The sequence below is a fragment of the Physella acuta genome, unplaced genomic scaffold (genome assembly GCF_028476545.2).
Source record: "Physella acuta isolate Inbredline_101_S28 unplaced genomic scaffold, ASM2847654v3 ptg001656l, whole genome shotgun sequence".
Taxonomy (NCBI): Eukaryota; Metazoa; Mollusca; class Gastropoda; family Physidae; genus Physella; species Physella acuta.
The window spans coordinates 152,144-173,983 of NW_026733170.1; the positions used below are offsets into that span (position 1 = coordinate 152,144).

Below are 21,840 nucleotides of genomic sequence, written 5' to 3' on the forward strand. Positions count from 1 at the left end.
CTTCTGAGAGAAAGTTTGAAATTTGAGACAAAATATAACTTTTTAAAATCAAATGTACAAATCAAATGTTACTAAACAAATTATTAACATTTACTTTATGCTTACTTAAAACCATATTTTATTTCAGTATAAAATCTCAATTGTTTGAAAGAACAAACGTAGTATTTTTTTAAAGGGTAATATTAAAGATGTTTTATACATTATTATTATTTTTATATTTGATACAATTTATCTCATAATCTAGTCATAGATTTTATGACACGTGCTGTCATGCAGTTAAATACATTTAGTAGCAGTGATTCGGATAAGGAAGATTTTTTTTTTTATTCTTTGCACTACTTCACCCAGCCACAATTCCGAGATTGTCATAGCAGCTGCTAATTTATTTAGATAATCTTTATTTTTTGTTATCTTTAGTCCAAATTTTCCACTTTACTGACTAATAATCATCTAATTTTGAAAAAATTCTAATTTTAATATCTTTATAAGTATGATCATATTTGTTGCCCTCCTCTGTGTAGCTCGTGGTCAAATATTTGTTTCAGTTGCAGTTTTTCATGTTTTTTGATGGATCTATTTTTATCATGTAACAAACAAGTGTTCCTTTAAATCTTTCAATCATTTACTAAAATGTTTTTATCATCTACAATCTCTTTACAAAAGAAAATGCTTATGATTTTAATACATGATTTACTTACAAAGTGATCTTTTTTTTGCACAAAATTTTACAATTTATTTTCTGAAGTGCTTTTCTTCTTGTTTTTCCTTAAAATTTGTACCATGGCTAAGGTATATTTGTTGTGAAATAATAAATATCTGTCCTTTTGATTAAAAGTAACTCATTTACCTAGCTGTAATCTCATTACATTCCACTGTTAAATATCTGAGTAAAGTTGTCATACATTCCACTGTTTCTTATAATGATGGTAATTGTTTTGTTACCACTTTAGTATTAGCTATGTAAAGTATACATTTTTTTTTCAAATTTAATAAATTACATAAGGTTGTTTTTATTTGCATTATTAAAATAATGAGTTAGTAATCTTTTAGTGAGAAAATTCAGGCATATCAAAATTTTATTCTAAAAAAAAATTAAAATTGAACTGCATGCACCTGTTTATATTAAACCTAATTTGTATATTAATAAAAAGATGTTGTTTCCTTGAGAGTGGGATAAGTTGAGAAATACTTGTATCATGTAGTCTAAAATATACAGTACCCTGTAAAAACAGCTGTTCAAAATGGCTGTTGCTACATATCTGTTTTGTACCCTGCTAACTGTTCAAAAACTTGAATCATATTTTGTTGCTACAAATCTGTACCCTGCTAACTGTTAAAAAACTTGAATCATATTTTGTTGCTACAAATCTGTTTTGTACCCTGCTAACTGTTCAAAAACTTGAATCATATTTTGTTGCTACAAATCTGTACCCTGCTAACTGTTAAAAAACTTGAATCATATTTTGTTGCTACAAATCTGTTTTGTACCCTGCTAACTGTTAAAAAACTTGAATCATATTTTGTGGCTATAAATCTGTATTGTACCCCGCTAACTGTTAAAAAAGTTGAATCATATTTTGTTGCTACAAATCTGTACCCTGCTAACTGTTAAAAAAGTTGAATCATTTTGTTTGTTGTCTACTAACATGTTCCAGCACAAATGTTCTCAGAGCCCAAATCATGACATAATTCACATTGTGTGTTCTTATTTTAGTCTAATATGATAATATGTATAGCAATAATAATTATTTACATGATTGAAATATACGTACACCCAATATATATATTCAACCAATGTATTCTGACAATGATCTTTATTCATAAGCTTAATTTTTAATAAATTTGGAACGAAGTTTTTCTTAATTACGAAGTCCTGTTCAGCAAATTATTTGAAAATAATTAGTGATTATAACCTACTGAATCTAATTTTAAAAATTGAAATGTTATCAGTTGGCCTCCTTCAACAATTTTTTTTCCTTTATAAATTTAAGAAATCTTATTCACTTTATAGAAATTTTTATAAGATTTGTATTTACTTATGCAAGCAAATCATCTACATTTTTTTTAATTCTATGTAACAAGCTCATTTTATGTTGGCCCAGATGTCATCATTTTATTCATAAGTAATGGCATGATTTACTTTTATATAATTTCTAAAATCTATGTATTCATCTCAAGCCAAATGATACAATTTATAACTTCTGTATCTTTTTAAACTGATTTCAGTTTGTGATGCTCATAACTTTATACACATTTTCCTCTTTAACTCTTCTCATATTCAACATTTTATTGCAAGTGGGTAAGTAACTGTTTTTATAAGTTACCTTTATTACACCTTTTTTTAATATGTTAACAAAAAAAAACATAAAATATTATTTTTTTATAATTTAAAATGATTTCAAGTTATTTTCATGAAGAACATTTTTTATAGTATGTAATCATCATTACAAACCAATTTGTTTGCAGTTTCTTGGTGCTGGGTGGAAATACCAGAGACATTAAGCTACTGAGATTTTTTTTACCAAAAGTTTCCACAATATATTTTACCAATATCTGTTCTATTACATAAATTTGATCATTTTTTTCACCTAATGAACATTGTGTAAAAACGATTTATAAATTAAAAAAAACATATCTTTACCATAAAAAGATGATATTAAATATAAATAAGGGGTACAAAAATATTTTACCTGATTTTTTTTTAAGCTTTACCCTCTCTATTGGTATTTCACATGATAAAATCTCAAACTATTTTCACTTTTTGCAAATACATGTTATAAAATTAACTTATTTTTAAAGTGTATTTTCACATCATTAATCTTAAATTAAAAACAAAGTGATTAGCATCTAATTTAACACTTTTTGAGTGAGATATTTTTTACATTTTTTTTATTAATCAAGAAAGCTTCACACTCCTCATGAAAGTATTTACATAGCAACATTGTTACTTGGCAAGTATTTTAAATATGTTAAGCAAGCAATGTTCTTTCCCATACATCATGTTTGTGATTCTGTAACGGAATGAAGGAGACACTGAACCAGATTGTTGTGAGTGCATTAGTGAGTAGATTTGTATGTTATCATATTAGCTTTAATGTGTAGTCAATGAATCTTCATTGTGAAGTAAAAGTATATTTTATAAAATAAGCCCATGTTTAACTTTTGTATCCAGCTTTCATAATGTTTTCTACCATACAGTAGACAGCTACACAATCTATTATTTCCTTTCATCGCTCCTCATACCATGTCTAACAATTGTTCAGTTTGCAAAGTGAAAAAAAAATGACTAAAATTGTTTAAAAACTTTTATTAAAAAACACCTCAAAATGTAAGCAATATTAAATAGTAATCTTTGGTTTTAAAGCAAATTATTTACATAGATTTAAAAATTTAACAAAAAAGGTGCTAGATTTAAACAAACACATGCAAAAATGTACCTTTTTGTGAGATTTAACAATGTATAAGACATTTTTATAAAATATTAACACACTCCTTTAAAAGAAGTGATAAATTTAGTTGGGGGGAAAAGAAAATTAAATTTTCACTTACAATTAAAATAAGCAAATGATTCACCGTCAAATATTTAATACTGTAAGAGTTGTAGTTTTGTAGCTCCATTGGGAGCCTTGCATTGTCTAATGTCAACTGAGGATATTATTCATTTTTTTTTAGAAGAAAAACTCAATGAAATACATAAAATAAAAATGTAACCATAGTGCTAAATCTATAAAAGCATTGGTCAAGTGTTTGCCTAGAAATGAGAATATTGTGCCACCATGATATGGTTTCCAAAACTAACATTTTACCATACAATGACTAAAATAAATTGGTATCAAAATATAGCTTCTACATACATGCATTCATAATGAAATATGAATGATGAACATTGCACAATGCCACTTCAAATTGTAGACAAAAAACATTCTCATGATGTGGACACAGACTGGTTTAAATATTCAACAATGCTGTAAACAATTATATAAATAGAATCCTAGAGGAAGGTCACATGACCACCTTCTGATATGTAGCAACAATGTTCCCAAACAGTTTTCTTTAAAAATATTTTTACGGTTAAACATCACATTGTTCAATGCATTAGAAAAATTGGAGGGTGATCTAAAGTTTGTTCAACAGATATGGCAAGACAAGGTGTGCTATATACCATGTGTTTTATCAAAGAAATCAGCAATAAAAAATTGTGACTAGTCTTTAATTACTAGCTGAGGTAAATAAAATTATGTTCGATGTTAGCAGTTAGCTCAATATTTTGGTAAAAAAGTAAAATTTCTAGTTTGCAAGCAGCATGCTTTCAAAATATAAATTTATGTATGGTCATAAAATAAAAAGCATATGAATTTTGCAGAAAAAAAAACATGGAATTAAACTGCTAAATAATTAATTTAACTCCGTGCCATTTAAGTACGTGGCTTCCAGACAATATTCATAATATATAAGTCCATGCATTTATACTTAAATAATGAAATGCATCTTTAAGCTGTGATTAGTGATGTACATTTGTAACAAGTAGACATCAAGGATCAACAAGATAGACTGAATGATTTGAGCAGAATGCAGTATCAATAGTATAGAGATTTGTAAAATTTATGTATTCTATAAACAGGCAAGAGAAAATATTTTAAGTAGAATGATAAACCGATATTACACTGGGTATGAGATTATTCAATATCAGGTACATAAACAATTTGACAACAATGACTTTGGCCTTAAGCTTGTTCCATGGGCATTTTGACAACAGTTCCAGCAACACAGACATTATGGGGTTAAAAATTGACAGTTGCAACAACACAGATATTAAGGGGTTAAAAACTGAGTTGCTACAACACAGATATTAAGGGGTTTATCAATATTTTGAATATTTTAACCACACATTAAATGTTTAAGAGAAGAGAATAAAAACACCAAAGGGATATTTAAAACTAATAAAAATTTGAGGAAACTAATCATGTGATATATTTCTCCTAATTCAAGTCAAAAGTCACACGTGTGGTTGTCAATTTAACATGTGGCTACTTTCTTTAATAACCTATATCTATTAATGTCTTCAAAGGTTAAAAGTAGGTTTTATCTTTCACCTTAAAACATTCAGCAGAGGGGACACAACTTGATAACAATTCTGGACTACCCAACATTACCATAACAATTCTGGACTACCCAACATAACCATAACAGTTCTGGACTACCCAACATTACCATAACAATTCTGGACTACCCAACATAACCATAACAATTCTGGACTACCCAACATAACCATAACAGTTCTGGACTACCCAACATTACCATAACAATTCTGGACTACCCAACATTACCATAACAATTCCGGACTACCCAACATTACCATAACAATTCTGGACTACCCAACATTACCATAACAATTCTGGACTACCCAACATTACCATAACAATTCCGGACTACCCTACATTACCTTAACAATTCTGGACTACCCAACATCACCATAACAATTCTGGACTACCCAACATCACCATAACAATTCTGGACTACCCAACATTACCATAACAATTCTGGACTACCCAACATTACCATAACAATTCCGGACTACCCAACATTACCATAACAATTCTGGACTACCCAACATTACCTTAACAATTCTGGACTACCCAACATTACCATAACAATTCTGGACTACCCAACATTACCATAACAATTCCGGACTACCCAACATTACAATACAAATTCTGGACTAGCAGAGTTTAAGTTTTTTTAAAAATGACAAGGAATTGAATATATCAGAGTGAACATAATGCCATTGACAAATTAATACACTGATAAAAGTGTAAACATTTTTAAAAATTCTAAGGAACACATATATTAATTAAAAAGATAAATTACATTACAATAGTATGCAAATTATTAGTTATTTATAACAATAATGATATAACAGATGTACCAGTTGAACAGAAATTAATTTAAATATGTTAGTGACATTAGGCTAATATAAAAATGTATAACACATCTACAACATATGACATCAAAGTGATCTGATCATAAACAATCACTGACAGGTAACTTAAAATTATCAACCTGGATTTGATTTTCTTTTTTAAAAAACAATGGAACAATTATTTATTTAAATCTTTAAAGCATAGCAAATCTCAACATTATTTCTACAAAGCTTTCAGGTATGTGATCACACTGAATAATATCAAACAAAGTATACAAGTAAATTAACAGCCAATGTTACTTCAGTTGCCTATTTAAGGAAATTAGATAGTCAAAAAAATTACAAGTTTTATAATTATCTGATTTTTAGTACAGCATGTGAATGAAATACCAGATGGTATACAATTCTCAGCATATTGCTATAATTAGCAGACACAATGTAAACAAATCTTCAGATTAAGGTAGTACTTACAAATAAGGCTAAGAGACTACACATTAATTTAGTGTGAATTAATTATAAAATATATGCTGTAATTTTTTTAAATGAATTGTGTAATTTTTTAAATGACTTTGTTCTTCCATTATTTGAATATCAAATGTAATAGACCCTGATTTATAAATAGAAAATTATATCATATGATGAATAAACACACAAATACTTCTATTACTATTAAAATTGTTGGCACATAATAAAAAAAATACAGCATACAAAATGAATAATTATAACAAGTAATACATTAAAGGGCATCAAAATTAAAATACAAATTTGGTAAAAATTGAGTACCATGTAAATGAGAAAGTTTGTATAAAATTTAAATAATAAATTCTTCAGTTTAAGAAAATATTACAGAAAAATGTTACAAAAATACATTACCAGTGCTTAAAACTATAGCATAACATATTACAGAAACAGTGAGTTAATTCAATTCTAATTACCTAGATTCTATAACACAGAAAAAAGTGCACTAAAATGTCCAAACCGAAATAAAATTTCAGGGAAATTGTCAAATTCCAGGACTTTTCAGGGTTTTTAAATTCTAGGAGAATTCTAGAACATACTGAAATTTCAGGAGGTCCCAGGAACCATGTGACTGCTTTCTCTGTTAATTTTAAAATGCAATGTTCTACTGTAAATAGTTTTCATTATTCTATATTTCAGACAGCCTATGTTTCATTCAATTTGTATTTGAAGATTTGACATGATCATGCAATACAAGTCATAAATAGCTCAGCCTACACAATTGGGTTAACCAAACAGTTATCACTGAATAACTTGCTGTGGTTAGGGTTGAGCTAGTAAAGACAATGGTTACATTTCACAACAATTATCTATTGTAAAAATATTATTATTATCTATTATAAAAATCTAGACTAAAAGTGATTAAATATTCAAGTGATCATGAAATTTGTTCAAATGATAGCATGACAGTTTGTTTGCCATTTGTAAAAAAAATATAGAACTAACCCTGAAACCAATCAACATAAGGCAGGTGTTTTATCTGGTCTGGTCAGTCAAGAATGGGTCATTTTGTGTATCAATTTCAAAATTACGTTTCCTGATGGCAGCAGATGATTTCATGTTTGACCTGATGAAGTTCACATAGTTTGTGTCTGGAATAAGTTCCTCCAGGGGCAGCTTGTTCATGCTGAGATACATCATCCCTGAGAACCTGTCGAGGACGTGCAAATTTTTGACTGTTTGCGTCAGATTTTGACACGGTACACCCAACCAGTCTGGCTTGCAGGAGCGGAAGTGAAGGAAGTAGAGGGCGCTGTTGGGGATCACATACCTGTGCAGACATAAACAGTGGCAGAGTAAGTGTTGGCAAGTGTAACACTAGGAATCTTAAAGGGATGTATGAAATGTGAACAAAAGAAAAGAATTTGTCACTGTTTAACTTAGTCTGTTGACCTGTATATAATATAATTTTGAAGTGTTGAACAAATAATGACCAAAAAATAATGAGATCACATTGTTGTTTTAATTTGAAACATTTATTTTTCAATATTTTCCTTCTCTAAGAAAATCTAATTGCTCTTGTTCAGATCTTAGTAAAACCCACCTTTATTTTTCATAATACAAGGCCATGGGGGAAGTAATTCAGAAAACTTACTTTTTGTAGCCATTCTTAGGCACATTTTCATGAGTGGCGGCCAGCCAGGTCCTCTTGGGGATGTAAACCCATTTCCTGCAGTACGGAGTAATGTAAGTTCCTGCTGAGAACTGCCAGTGGAACAAATTACTTCTGGAACTCTTCCATTCTGGAGGTAGAAGAACTGGGTCCATTCTAAATGCCCCTGCATCTGTGTTGTTCAGCAGTAAGTCCTAAGGAGTATTTTTACAAGTTTTCACAAGTAAAAATTTTGAGATAATGAAAAGTTTTTCCAGACTATGTGATAGAAAATACTCTTAATAAACCTCAAAAATATATGTAGTTTCAACTTAATATGTGTAATTTTCAAAGTGAAAAGTATATTATGTTTAATAATTAATGTTAATTAATATGAAATACCAGTTCAATGACCCAAAGACAAGACATACCTGGAACACCCAGTTCAATGACCCAAAGGGTCGAACAGGTACGGGCAGCTCATCAAAGTCCACAGTCATGACAAAGTCGTAACCACCCAGCCTGTACTGGCAGTCTCGCACTACTAAAGTCTTGTCCTGGCGAGCTTGTCTTGTTTGGGAATTGTTCTCTGTGAACTTGGTTTCAGTAGCACCTAAGTTAAACAACAAAAGGCAACATTCAAGTTATAAAAAAAAAGTAGCAAATGAGTTATAAAAGAGGGGTTGGCGTGGTCGAGTCGGTAAAGCTCATGGTTGCTAAACCGAAAAGTCTCGAGTTCGAACCCCCGGGCAGATGAGGCTCGTTAGCTGGGGACAGCCACTCTTCTAGGAGAGACAACTCCAAAATTAAACAACTGCTGCCTTGTAGTTTGTTCTTGGTTGGACAAAGGCTATGGAAGCAAATCCAAAAAGAAAAGCAGGCTGAAATCGGAGTCAATGGCCTCAATGGCGCATAATCAGTTGACACGTAACGCTTAATTGTGTTGGAGGCGTGGTCAAGTCGGCAGAAAGCTCATGGTTGATAAATTTGAAAAAAAAAAAGTCTCGAATTCAAACGCACTGACAGATAATTCTCGATCCCCTTCAACACTAATAATTAAGAACGAAGAAGAAGAAGAAGAAGTTATAAAAGCATTAATGTTTTTTGTTGTGTTTATCCCTTGAGTTAAAACAACAAAAGCTTTATGGAATTTTTTTGTTTAAAGTGTTCTATGTTTGTTAACTTACATTTTTTAGAAAAGAAATCACAACTCAAAAGCCTAACAACAAAAATCATAAAGCTATTTCTGTTTAAACTAAATAACACTTGCTTGAGGTTGTTGAGGTTTTAACAGGTCTTGTTGCTACATTCCCACAACATTAAAGTCATTCAACCTGTTAATTTGTGGCCAATCATATCAACTGTTTGGGTTTAGGGGGTGGCCATTCCATCTTAATTTTAGAGTGTATGTGGTTTGATTTTTGAAACAACTTTATACTATGATGTGATTTAGCTAATACTCAACAAAAAAAAAAATTGGAACATTAACATGATATTGCCAAAAACAGCCTCTATTGCTTATTGTTGCTGAATGTAGCATATGGTTATATGCAAAATTTAGTATGCAATAAATAATAAGTGTGATAAATAAAGTGATGTGCAGATGTATGGGTAATTCTGCAAAGAAAGAGCTGATAATATAAGGAGTGCTCCACGTTACTATGCCTGTTACCATATCTTAAAAATAAATTTTAAAGAGCTAGGCTCCTTTCCTTAAAATATGAAACGACAAATTATAATTTAAAATGTAAAAAACCCAGTCGTTTTCCTCATGACTGTGTTTATACATGACATTAAAAGATTTACCTTTCAAACTTAGAGGTCTGTAATTAATGAAGTCTAGCAATCCAGTACTTTGATAATACAGAAAAACTTTCATTGAGTCTGGATGCACGTTATTGTAAAATGTCAGAACTTTGCTGCAGCCAACCCACTTTAAAAACTCAAACCATTCAACTAGGCGAGCGGGGTCCAACCTTCCATAAGCAACCTAAAGAAAGATTTTAATGTACATGTGACTAATGAGTTAAAAACTTTTTTCAACATCTTTTCAAATTTGCATAAAAAACAGAACAATTTAACTCCAAATAAAAACAAATTAGAATTAATTGAAACTTCTGAAAAGAAAAAAATTTGATAATATCCAAATGTTGGCTCCTAATAAGCTGGTAAGTTATCATAAAACCAGCCTAACCAGACAAAATTAACGTACTCTTACGTAACCACATACCTTTGTGCAAACAGCAAATTCCCACGACCTGAGACGGGGGTACACAACTCTAACTGAAGACGACACATTTTTCTCACAAGACTCTGGAGCAAAGGCCACATATTTAAATTTTCTATTTTGGTCAGTCATTGAGTTATCTAGAAGACATTCAAATGCTGCATTCTGGAAGTTGACAATGAACCGCAAGTCTATGAAGTCAAGGCTTGATTGAACCTATAATATTTTGGTTTTGAGAAAATTAAAAAATTAATGAGCAACAGAATACAAAGTGTAGTATAACTTGGAAGTAAGCAGTACTAAAAACTATCTGTTACCTATAATTTCCTTTGCCTAAATTTAATAGCTTAAATAATGTTATAGCTTATTTTAAATTATATGGGAAGTAGCAAAAAAAACTAACTTGGTAATACTCATCAGAATGAAGTGATGTATGGAAGCAACAGACAAAATCTCGCTCCTTCGAATGACGTAAAAAACTAGGAAGAACAATGCGAGTTGAGCTAGTGTTGCTGTAATGTATATCATGGATAGCACTCATAACCTCTATGTCACGACCATCAATCCAGGCACCATAGCCATTTTCAACCAGGTGATTCTAGATAATTAACAGAAATAGTTATTTATTAGCTTTAACATGTTATTTAATAAATGTATATACATTTTGTCTACACTATATCTTGAACATTACTTCCTGACAAACTTGTAAACAGTTAATGAATATTATATGATAGCTTCAGCTCAGAGCTCTTCTTATAATACTTATATCACAAAAAATTCTTTGGATTGCACAAATTATTTCAGAAGTATAACACTTAAAAAATCTAACCTTAGTAAATCTAGTCCTTTCTTGAACTCTGCCCTTCATCACACCAACAGGTTGAACCATATACTGATCCCCGCTCACAACACTGGCTGGGTTGGCCCACATAAGGTATGTCAGAGTAGAGGCAAAGATAATCACAACAAATACAGGTAGGATAACCCGAGGCAATGCCATTAGAATCATCAGTCTTTTTATTTTATGAACAACTGTTTGCCCTGATAGATGGAAAAAAAAGTACAAAAATCAAGAAATGTGTGCTTAGCATTCAAGACCCAAATTTAGTTTTAAATTCATTGTTTAAATATCAACTCATGAAAAAAAATTATTTTAAAATACTGGTCTAAATTCACTAGTTCTACACAAAAATTATGAATATTATTATTAATTTATTATTAAGCCTAACTACTAGTAGGCCTAACAACTAATACTATTATAAATTATTAGGCCTAACCCAAATTATTAAATTATATTATGAATTGTTATTATGAATGGTAACAGAAACTGCCAGTCAGTAGAAACTTTAAAAATGAATAGGCCTAAAAAATTATATTTCCTGAATAGTTTAATTAATTTAATCACTTTAATGTTTAATTTAATGACAAGTTTTAGACATAATTTTTAAAATTTGCTATAGTCCTAAATCAGCAAATTAAGTATAAAAAAAAATTACCCATTGTCATCATGAGGGCTGACTTTGTCACTTTACTTTACTCAACTTTATTACTTGAGTTTACTCAGATTCTTAGACTAGATTCTGTTTGAATTATGCTTATGTTCGTAATGCAGTCAAAGAATTTAGTAATCAAATGAAGACTAGTCTGCATCTTTTATTAAAGCAGTTATTCGCAACATAATGAACATAAGCTACAAAATTAAATTACAGTATGCTAATCTTATTCTTTAATCTTTACGATTCTTTAGCATAGCCATTCTAATAATAATTCTATGTAAAGCGACTAATTTTATTTTCTGCAACAAAAGAGCTACATTGTTGTCAAATAATAACACAATAAAAAAGATTGCCAGCTCAAAATTACGAAATGCTGCCAAATAATGCTGGATTTGTAATCTCCCTACTTTATTGTGTTCGGAATATAAAAGAAGTATTTTACTCGTGGAAAAAATGTATAACGAGATTTTGACAAAACTTATATTACAATCTTTCGTAGCCAGAAAAACTTAGTTTTGCGATCCTGTCCATCGGGTGAGTCTGTGTGTGTCCTCTTCCCCCCCTCCCCGAGAAAAAAGTCTGGAAGAAACTCTGGTCGAGGACTAAGAAGTAAACACGTGGAACCACTGGCGGGGTCGAAATTTTGTGAGGATATGTGTAGCATGCAGTGGCGTAGCGAGGTCGGGTGTCACCCCTCCAGAGGCGTAGCGACCCTTCCCGGGGACAAACTTTCAATTTTTGATTTGCACCCCCCCCCCCTCCTCAAACTTTCGATCTGCACCTCTTAACACTCGAATCAATCACATAAGTGGAATTATCATTTTTCTCTATATATTCTGCTATTTTTTGCCTTGGTGTTACCCGGTGCGGTCCGCTCCCCCCCCCCCCCCATCAGGATTAGGATAGTACAACATTCTGTAATTATGGCGTCAAACAAGTGGCGTCCAGCTACACTTTTATTTATAGGCTATTTCTCTCGATGATCTGCTCAAAATTACCCGTTAATAACAGATAGTTCTGAACAGATCACAAGTGTTATTAACACGGAACAGATAGCTCTGAGCAGATGACAATAGTGTTATTAACAGATAGTTCTGAGCAGATCGCAACAGTGTTGTTAACAGATAGTTCTGAGCAGATGACAACAGCGTTATTAACAGATAGTTCTTCTGAGCAGATCGTAACAGTGTTATTAACAGATATATAGTTCTGAGCAGATCGTAACAGTGTTATTAACAGATATATAGTTCTGAGCAGATCGCAACAGTGTTGTAAACGCGGATGAGACGGTGCAGCAAAATTGTAATATTTTATAATTTATCGCTGAACAACTGGGTCTCAAAACAGGTCTGTTTGTAACGAGACGTGTTCTGTCTCATGTCTTCTTTTAACGAGATGTATTCTGTATCATGTCTGCTTGTAATGATACGTGTTCTGTGTCTCATTTTAAAAAATGTGGAAATCTATTCTTTAAAAAATAAAACCACAGCCTTTTCCACGTGCACCCTCCAATAAACCAATGCCTCTAACATGTACAAAATGTCCACTAAACCAATGCCTCTAACATGACATACAATTTTCACTAAGCCATACATTTTCAGAGCTACATATGGTACATCGCTTTCATACAAAGGCTCAGTAAATATTTTCGGTAAAATGACACAATCTTGATTATATCCATTTATAAAAATACAGCAGGAAAAAAGGGTAGGTGGGTATTTTAAGTTAGGAGCAACTGGTAAATTATAGTTAAAATTATCAATGAGCCGCACAAGTAATGTCCTACAGCTGTAATAAACCCAAATATTCCATTAAAACATCACCTGATAGTTTTTGAAAAGCACTTAGATGTAGACCTAATTGCAAAGCAGTCATTTTCTATCTAATTAAAAAAACCAATGTTACATTAGCCTGCTTGGTTATCGACTGTGTTTTCGTAAGACAATATATTGTTTTTTTTAATGTGATTTTCTGACACACCAAAAACGACATGTAGACCATATCTAGATTTATATGTAGCTAGGAGATATTTTGTAACTAAGCTTATTAGCTGTCTGTTATAACTCAAGGATTATTCTCTAGGCGTTAATTTGGGTTGGCTAATTGAATTTTTTTTTTATAGATAGGCGTGTATGTAAAAAACATATTGTTCTTAGCAAACTATTCAACCTACTTATTTAAACAATAGACCGACGATTTGTTTGTTGGGCAGAGGTCAGTTGTGATTTGGTAGCAACAAGCAAACATGACACAGCAGTTTAAAAAAAAAAACACTTCAAAAGTTCGACAACATGACCCATAAATTCACAGGGAGCTCATACTTGCTGACATGTTTTAGTTGTTATTGTGGTTTCAACATGACATAACCAGAGTATCTATTAGGTACCTCTTCTGCCACTTTCTCCACCCCCCCCCCCCCCTCGACAAAATTTAAAACATCGAATAGAAAATTTACCGTTTAACTAGTGTTCACCCTGCCACCATCCCCGCAAGTTTCCATGGGAGAAAAATGTCTAAAAGAAACACTGGACATAACATACATACATGCACACACATCTACACGCCAACATAATGATTTATGGACGATGGTCTAGGTTGTGTCTGTTCTTTTCTCAAAGAATTTATTTTTGTCAATTATATTTTGTCAAATAGTTTTTTGTAAATTATAGTGGTAAAAATTTTTTTGTCAATTATTTTTGTCAACCATTAGAGTCTGCATCCTGAAGCTCTTGTAAAACTTGAACAACCCTAAGAATACCTGTGGAAAAGGTACAGATGGTAAAACACAAAGAATTTCTTTAAAAATATACTGAGTTATAAATTCCTACATGAACGCCTACATGGAAAGGTACAACTTAAAAGATGCAAAAAATTTTTTAGAAAAATTTTACAAATCAAATGATCTAAAACATTAAAAACATTAACCAAGCAGTCTAAAACAATCAATTTTTATTTGTTTCATTATGTATGAATACAATGTTGTGGCAATGTGCTTCAATGTACAGGACCTAATCTAAATTGTTTCCTTACCATTACTTCATTAGTTTTTAACCATTAGGTTTCTAATTATGTGTTAATAAGAAGACAAAAATTAAATGAATGAGTACCAACCCTCTTTGTGTACTTTCTCATTTAGTGTGTAGACCACTCGAAACAGTCCAGGTTTTTCATTATACAAGACACTGCCAGGTAAAACAAAAACTTTTTTCTCCATAAACTTCAGGAATAAATTATGTTCCTCTTCAAAAGTTTGCTCTTTCATAAACTGAAGTAGAGTGATTGGGTTATTCAATTCATGTTTTACTTTTGTTACTATGGGAGTGAAATGTTTTTGATTGAACATATTTATTTTCTTGAATCATAAAACTGGTTTTAATGACAAAGTTGTTGATAATGTTAGTGATTATGTGAGTATAATCTGATCAGCACTGGATAATATTGGCTGAAATTTTCATTTGATGACTGTTCAGTTGTAAAGATAGCTTTAATATACAGATTACCTAAATAGTTATCTAATAAAGGATTAAAATATTTATCTGACCTTGATGAGGTCCATCCAAACAAACATTGTTGCCCCGGTCTGTTTGACTTCTGCTCCACTTTTTCTAAGAAAGTCAACCGTTTCCTGGTATCTTTTTCTCATACGATCGTATTTAGTTGGAAGAAAAATTTGGGAGAGCCAGTCTGGAATAAACAACAATAGAATACCTGTTAAGGCCAAGCAAGTTTACTTAAGATATAGGGAGTTTTGTTGAATTTTGTAATTGCCAATCTTTTACTATGATGTGAAATATTTACCTGCAGCAGGTTTAAGAATTTATTTGCTTACTAACCAAGTTTAACAATCAACTTACATTTCACTTCTCTCTGTTAAAAGTTTTATTTTACAAAATCTTTTACAAAACAAACAGCATTAAAAAAAAACCAACTTACTTTCATCTTTGAGAATAGAGAGAACTCGACTCTGTGTAATTCCACATGCTGTTGTAAAGGGGGAAGTGCCCAGACAGCAGCCTAAGACTTGAGGGTTTCTTGTGTATACCATGGAGTATTTGTAGGCTGACAGGCCGAGGTCCTTGTACAGGGAGGAATACAGTTTTATACAAGTTTGTACTTGTTTAATTTTATATCAGAGGGTTGTTTTTTATTCAACCATGCTGGTTAAGAAATTATAAACACATACAAATTAGTAATCTTAGGTTGGCCTAAATTAAATGTTGCGATCGACCATTATTTGTATTCAAATAGTAGGGAACAAAATAAAAATCTAAGTATATCCAGTATTAGACATCTGCCCTATCGCCATTACAGACCAAGGGGTTACTACTTCCACAGAAGAATAAAAACTACACAAAATTAGACTCACTTTGCTACATCCCCATGTAAAGTGCACCATTGTTGGGTCTGGGTGGGGAAGGGAGAGAATGCTGGTAAATTTGACATCAGGGTCAAAAACAGACAAAGCATAGATCTCATTGGAAATCACATGTACATTTTTGCTATAGGAAAAAAGAATTTCGGAAAAATCTGTTACAATGAGCACAACTTAATTTAAATATCATTTTTCCCTCTGAATACATCCTTTATTGACAATTTAAAATCATGTTTAACCAAGGGACAGAACTTATGATATTTCTAAATATATCAGGATGTTCATCAGGTTATTATAAAGTAAATTATTGTTTATTTAAGAACAAGTGAACTTTTGTTTAATTTTACCTGTATGCAAATTGTAAAATATCCAGCAGCTGATCCTCTGAGAAGACTACTCCATTGGGGTTGTTCGGGTTGCTCAACAAGATGGCTCTGACAGTTTGACCCTAGTACACCAAACATTTTTTGGGACATTTCTAATAATCATTATCAGAAAATAAATTATTTACAAAAATGTGTAAGCTGTTATTTTTTCCTACCTTAGAGACAGCTTGTTGATAATATTCTTCAAGAATTTCAGAATTCATGACACACTCAGATGCTTTGCCACCATTTTCATCCTCCTTGGAAGAGATTTCAAAGTTAAAAAGTCTGTTTTATGTTTGGCTTGATGCAGCCAGGCAACCCAAAGTCTGACAACAATTTATAAAAATTCTCTCACCTTATAACGTATTGGTATGCTGATGACATTTACCCCTGCCCTGTCTTTTACATCATTTTGTATGCGGAAGTAATAGGGAGATGGCACCATTATGTATTCTGTGAAGTTTATATAAGTCTGATCATTTACTGAGTTGCGGATTTATTTGGTTCTTTATTAGCTAAACATTTTTACATTTAAAATATTATGTCAGCTTCTTTAAAAAAAAAATATTTTTAAAGGTGCTCAGAAAACATTGATGGCTCTGTTTTGTCTAAATAGGCATACATTACTTTCTTGCCTCATGGAAAATAGCAGACTATTTATTTAAATTTTAGTTAAAAGATTTTCTTCAATGGAGTTAGGGTGAGGTATTAGTTTTACATGGTTATGTAATATTGGAGGGATGAGCAGCTAAAGTACAAGAATACCCCTACAAATAAAAATAAACATTTATCATACATGCCCAGAAGAATATTTGCATCCCCTGCTCCCAATGCTATTTAAGAACTATGCTAGAAAATGACTGTAGATGAAATCCACCAAAGAAAATGTTCTGGATTTGGCTAGCAATCGGCAATATCAGAACTAAAAGACTTGCCTAAAAGTCGATGACCATGTGGAATTTAAAAAAATATTTGAAGTTGATGAATTTAGTCCCTGACAATATAATGGCACACTACTAATAAAACAACTTGAGTCTGTAGTTGTTTGCATTAAATGTCACCCATGAGACTGTTGGAGTGAGCTTTGTCAAAAAATTAGAATAGAAAATGTAAAACTGAACGCACCCCCTGCATCAGCTAGAGAGAATGCCAAATTTTCCAAAGTTGCTGTCATTCCATTCATGATGACAATCTACAAGTACACAAGTAATCATTCAACAATGGGCATAATGCTTGTTTAGAAATATTTTAAAATCTTCATATGTAGCATTTTACTAATATTAAAATATACTAAACAAATATTACAATACCGATACTAACATTGCTTTCAATAATTTCCTCAAGAGGCTGAAAAAAAGTTTCTATAAACTTTTTTGCTGTTCTTTTTGAGCTGAAAAAATAGTTTTCTTAGAATTTAGATAATAGGTGACTAAGACAAGAGCCTTAATAACAGTAGAAGGTTGGTAAATTAGCTTATATTTGATTTAGTTAACATTATGTTTTTTGAATAGGGTAAAAAATCCTTGGGGCTATTGTGATGATTTGAAAATAATTATTTTTACATCTGAAGTACTATTATAAAATGATAATTTTGCTTAGACATTTTGTCTATGTTTCCTCCATTAACTAAAAAAATATTTGTTTCAACTGTGTTTTTGTAGCTACCACACATATTTAGTTAGACAATAGTAGTAGTTAAACAATAGTAGTAGGTAAACAATAGTAGTAGTTAAACAATAGTAGTAGTTAAACAATAGTAGTAGGTAAACAATAGTAGTAGGTAAACAATAGTAGTAGTTAAACAATAGTAGTAGTTAAACAATAGTAGTAGTTAAACAATAGTAGTAGGTAAACAATAGCAGTGGCGTAGCGAGGTCGGGTGTCACCCAGTGCGGCACTTAATGGTGTCACCCAAATTTTCGATTTGCACCCCCCCCCCCCCCCTCAAACTTTCGATTTGCACCCCCCCCCCCCCTCAAGTTTTTGATTTGCACCCCCCCCTCAAGTTTGTTTTATATATATTTTGCTATTTTTTGCCTTGGTGTCACCCCCCTAAATGGTGTCACCTGGTGCGGTCCGCACCCCCCGCCCCCCCCCCCTCGCTACGCCCCTGAACAATAGTAGTAGTTAAACATTTCACCTTGCGTTTCCATGGTTGACGTCATAATAAAACAAAGCTGTGCTCTCGACTTGGGACTGGATAGATTTCATCTGCAATTACAAGTTAAGATAAAATTGACTTCATAGAGGTGGCAGTTTAGCTTAGCTTTAATGTGGTTACAATTTTTATTTTAAATATGGAATTTTGTATCAACACTAAAAGCTTGTTAAAATATTTTTGTTTATATAAACTATATTTTATGGGTTTATGGTCAGAGACTAAATCTACCTTTTCAACCATCAGATCCTCACATAGTTTATTCTCTGCAATGCCAAGATTTACAATACCCTGTAATAAAATATACATCTTCAAATTTAAATCTGTATCACCTGGCAATCATTGTATATTATTATAGAAATCAAGCAGGTAAAATATGAAAGCTGAAGAATGGACTGTACTGAAGTCTGGAAAAGTAAAGGGTAACTGAGAAATAGAAACAACGAGTCTTGATTTAATACATGTATATAAACCTACATTTATTTCACTTAATAAAGTATTTTCCAGAGTTAACAGTGAAGATTATAAAAATTCAAGGGAGATAAATATATTTTAAAAAATAAATTGTAATAATTTGATTTCTTCCCCTTTGCTTAAAAAACTATCATGCATTAAAATTATAACCATTACAAGCCTGCAAAGTTAGCAGACATAACTGAAAATATTATATTAAAGGTGTCGTTCGCAAATGACGACAAACGCTGGATGTGGGAAATTATAATAAACTTTTGAGACCATGAATTAGTTTAACACGGAGCAGGGATTTTAAGAAATTAGAATTAGCATAGACCTTTTAACGGCTTTACTTAGTGGGGGGTGGGGGGGGGGGGAGTGAAGTGTTCTGGCTTTCTGTGATGTGTGTCCTTGCTTACACACTGATGTCGTCATTTGTAGACGCACCTACCCTTAGCCCTAGACATAATACACAGTTAAAGTCTTACGTTAGCGTTTAGCTCAGGGTCGTAAGAGTTTGCTAGGACAGCCTGGACGTGTGTGTTCAACGAAGAGGAAGACGTCAGGATTGCGTTGCCTCGTTTTGAAATGGAAAACTTGCCGCTCGGTCCTTCGTCCGCCGTGTTGATTTGTCCACTTGTAAGGCTTGCCATTTTACGCGCGCTTATTTGTTATGACAACAACAACAAAAGTTGAAGCATATAACGAATACAACACTAAGATGTCTGTAGGGTCCTACTTTAAAACTATACGACGAATGTCAAATAAAACATTTTTAAAATAATTTTAAATGTAACGTACTGATTTGAGGAATGTCCAACTTGACTATAAAAGAGTATAAACTACAGCAGAACACACACAGGCCTAAAATTAATTGAATATAATTCATATTATGTTATACGATCCCCATTTGAAAATGTAGGCCTACCTTCAGAGCCGGCGTTAGGGGGTGGCGAACGGGGCGGTCGCCATAGGCCCCGCGCTTGAAGGGGCCCCGCGCTTCAGCAATGTCATTGTTATCTGAATTAGTTCGTAAACTTAAAAAAATGGTCGCTGAATTCAATTGGGAAAAACTAAATGGTCGAATGCCGACGTTGTTGATTGTTATAACTGAGGCCACGGTTGATGTTGGTGAGTCCCACCTGAACTGGGACAGGCCGTAATTCGATACAAAAATAGTGTCACGCCTTCCCTTTGTGTAGGGTACGGTCGCCTGGCATTTGACCTGAGCTGACTGGAGATGGCGGTCGAGAATTAGCCCACGACGTAAAGAGATACCCTATTGTATGCGGACCCATGAAGACGTCCTTTTAGTGAGCAGACGGGATGTCTGTAGTAGACCGTTAGTGACCTGATGAACTCTAGTCCTGACTTTCTTGTTGTAGATGTCGTATAATGTCGTATATGTACAGTGTTTCTTCCAGACTTTTTTCTCCAGGGGGGAGGGCCACTTGAAATTTTCAGGGGGGGGGGGGGAGGGGCGGTAGATTTTCTTCGCCCCCCCCCCCCCCCGAAGAGATGCCTGGAAGAAACTCCATATGTAGGCCTACTTGTCTTGGTATAACAAAGTTAACATTCGGTTGCGTGCAGAGGGGTGGGAGGAGGGCGACGAGGGGGGAGGCGCCTTAGGATCTATATCAGGCGACATTAAACAGAGTGATTTATTATTATTTTTTGGAAGAAAGTTAAAACTGTTGTTATGTTGTGTCACCTTAAGGATTCACCCGTTCAATAATTAAGACAATAATGTTTTTGGTTTTAAAATATTGTATGAATTCTAAACAAATTTTGAAGTCTATACTGTTTTGATACATCAGGCCGAGTTCGCTGTATTGTAAACTTTATTTTCCTAATTATTCGGCACGTGATTAAATTTTCTTAAGTGATTTGGTATGAATTACATAACTGTCAAAAGTGATTTAATATCTTAGCAAAGGAAAAAAAACTACGAACATTGGGTTAATACATGGGAGAGATAAAAATATGTTATTATAGTGGAAAGTTTGACATTAGCTTATAAACTCCAAAACATTTGTGTTATTATTATTATGTGTACATCACATTATATAGGCCTTTATACATATACATATATACATATATATATATATATATATATATATATATATATATATATATATATATAATGGAAAGGCCCCGCGCGGATGGTTGGCCCTAGGCCCCGCCTATTCCTAACGCCGGCTCTGCCTACCTTATGAAATGTAAAGGCTTTGATTCAATTCCACGATCCGGTTGTGAAGTGCCTTACGCGTGGCTAAAAATAAACAAGTACCTCAGCACTACAGAAATGGCTTGTCGTCTGCTAATGGAGTGCTAGTCTAGAGAACGTACTTAACCACGTGGTCAACTCCAAACACGCATACTTGCATGAAATTTTTAGTTTTGTAAAAAAAAAAACAACAGAAGCTTAGGTTCTAGCTAAAAAAAAAATCTATATATCGTCAGACGTTCATCAGCAGTGTAGATAGTGTAGACTTTGTCAAACATGCATCAGTGTTTCTTTCAGACTTTTTTCTCCGGGGGGGGGGGGGGGCACTTTAAATTTTCGGAGTGGGCGGACTTCATTTTTCGGAGGGGGGGGGGGGTAAAATTATGGAAATAAATTGTATGAGCCGAGACAAGAGGTGTAACCCGTTCTCTCGACCACGGTCTTTAGGAAAGCCTAATAGGTCAGGGGCGTTGCCAAGTTATTCCTGGGTGTCCATAATGAGATGTATT

At 32.7% G+C, this 21,840-nt stretch overlaps 2 protein-coding genes across 3 annotated transcripts; both read right to left on the reverse strand.

Annotated features, from left to right (window-relative positions):
• Positions 1-6,671: 6,671 nt before the first annotated feature.
• Positions 6,672-11,789, reverse strand: LOC131929628 (uncharacterized). Its single transcript, XM_059285923.1, has 8 exons — positions 11,754-11,789; positions 11,087-11,298; positions 10,661-10,855; positions 10,261-10,473; positions 9,837-10,020; positions 8,462-8,643; positions 8,034-8,245; positions 6,672-7,709 (listed from the first exon to the last, which is right to left on the reverse strand). The coding sequence occupies exons 1-8, from the start codon at positions 11,764-11,766 to the stop codon at positions 7,415-7,417; spliced, it is 1,506 nt and encodes a 501-aa protein (XP_059141906.1). The 5' UTR covers positions 11,767-11,789; the 3' UTR covers positions 6,672-7,414.
• Positions 11,790-14,355: 2,566 nt separating this feature from the next.
• On the reverse strand, positions 14,356-21,447 carry LOC131929617 (1-aminocyclopropane-1-carboxylate synthase-like protein 1). 2 transcript variants are annotated; one of them, XM_059285913.1, is made up of 14 exons: positions 21,314-21,447; positions 19,593-19,767; positions 18,883-18,942; positions 18,634-18,704; positions 17,814-17,883; positions 17,619-17,685; positions 16,849-16,946; positions 16,667-16,750; positions 16,473-16,573; positions 16,120-16,252; positions 15,687-15,828; positions 15,295-15,437; positions 14,865-15,018; positions 14,356-14,511 (listed from the first exon to the last, which is right to left on the reverse strand). In XM_059285913.1, exons 2-14 carry the CDS (start codon positions 19,755-19,757, stop codon positions 14,453-14,455), a joined length of 1,347 nt encoding a protein of 448 aa, XP_059141896.1. In that variant the 5' UTR covers positions 19,758-19,767; positions 21,314-21,447; the 3' UTR covers positions 14,356-14,452. The 2 variants fall into 2 exon arrangements, with proteins under 2 accessions (XP_059141896.1, XP_059141897.1); XM_059285914.1 differs by lacking the exon at positions 21,314-21,447 and adding an exon at positions 19,906-19,972.
• Positions 21,448-21,840: the final 393 nt, after the last annotated feature.

What these genes read in the sequence shown, in the direction of transcription:
- LOC131929628 (XM_059285923.1), bottom strand. An exon ending in CAGACCTCTAAGTTTGAAAG is followed by an intron (nt 8,644 to 9,836) that starts GTAAATCTTTTA and finishes TGTTTAACTTAG; the next exon opens with GTGCTACTGAAACCAAGTTC. An exon ending in CCTAAGAATGGCTACAAAAA is followed by an intron (nt 7,710 to 8,033) that starts GTAAGTTTTCTG and finishes ATGTCTGCACAG; the next exon opens with GTATGTGATCCCCAACAGCG.
- LOC131929617 (XM_059285913.1), bottom strand. Translation starts at nt 19,757, where the DNA reads ATGGCAAGCCTTACAAGTGGACAAATCAACACGGCGGACGAAGGACCG. An exon ending in ACCCTGAGCTAAACGCTAAC is followed by an intron (nt 18,943 to 19,592) that starts GTAAGACTTTAA and finishes ATTTTATTACAG; the next exon opens with GGTATTGTAAATCTTGGCAT. An exon ending in TTACATGGGGATGTAGCAAA is followed by an intron (nt 15,829 to 16,119) that starts GTGAGTCTAATT and finishes TCCCTGTACAAG; the next exon opens with GACCTCGGCCTGTCAGCCTA.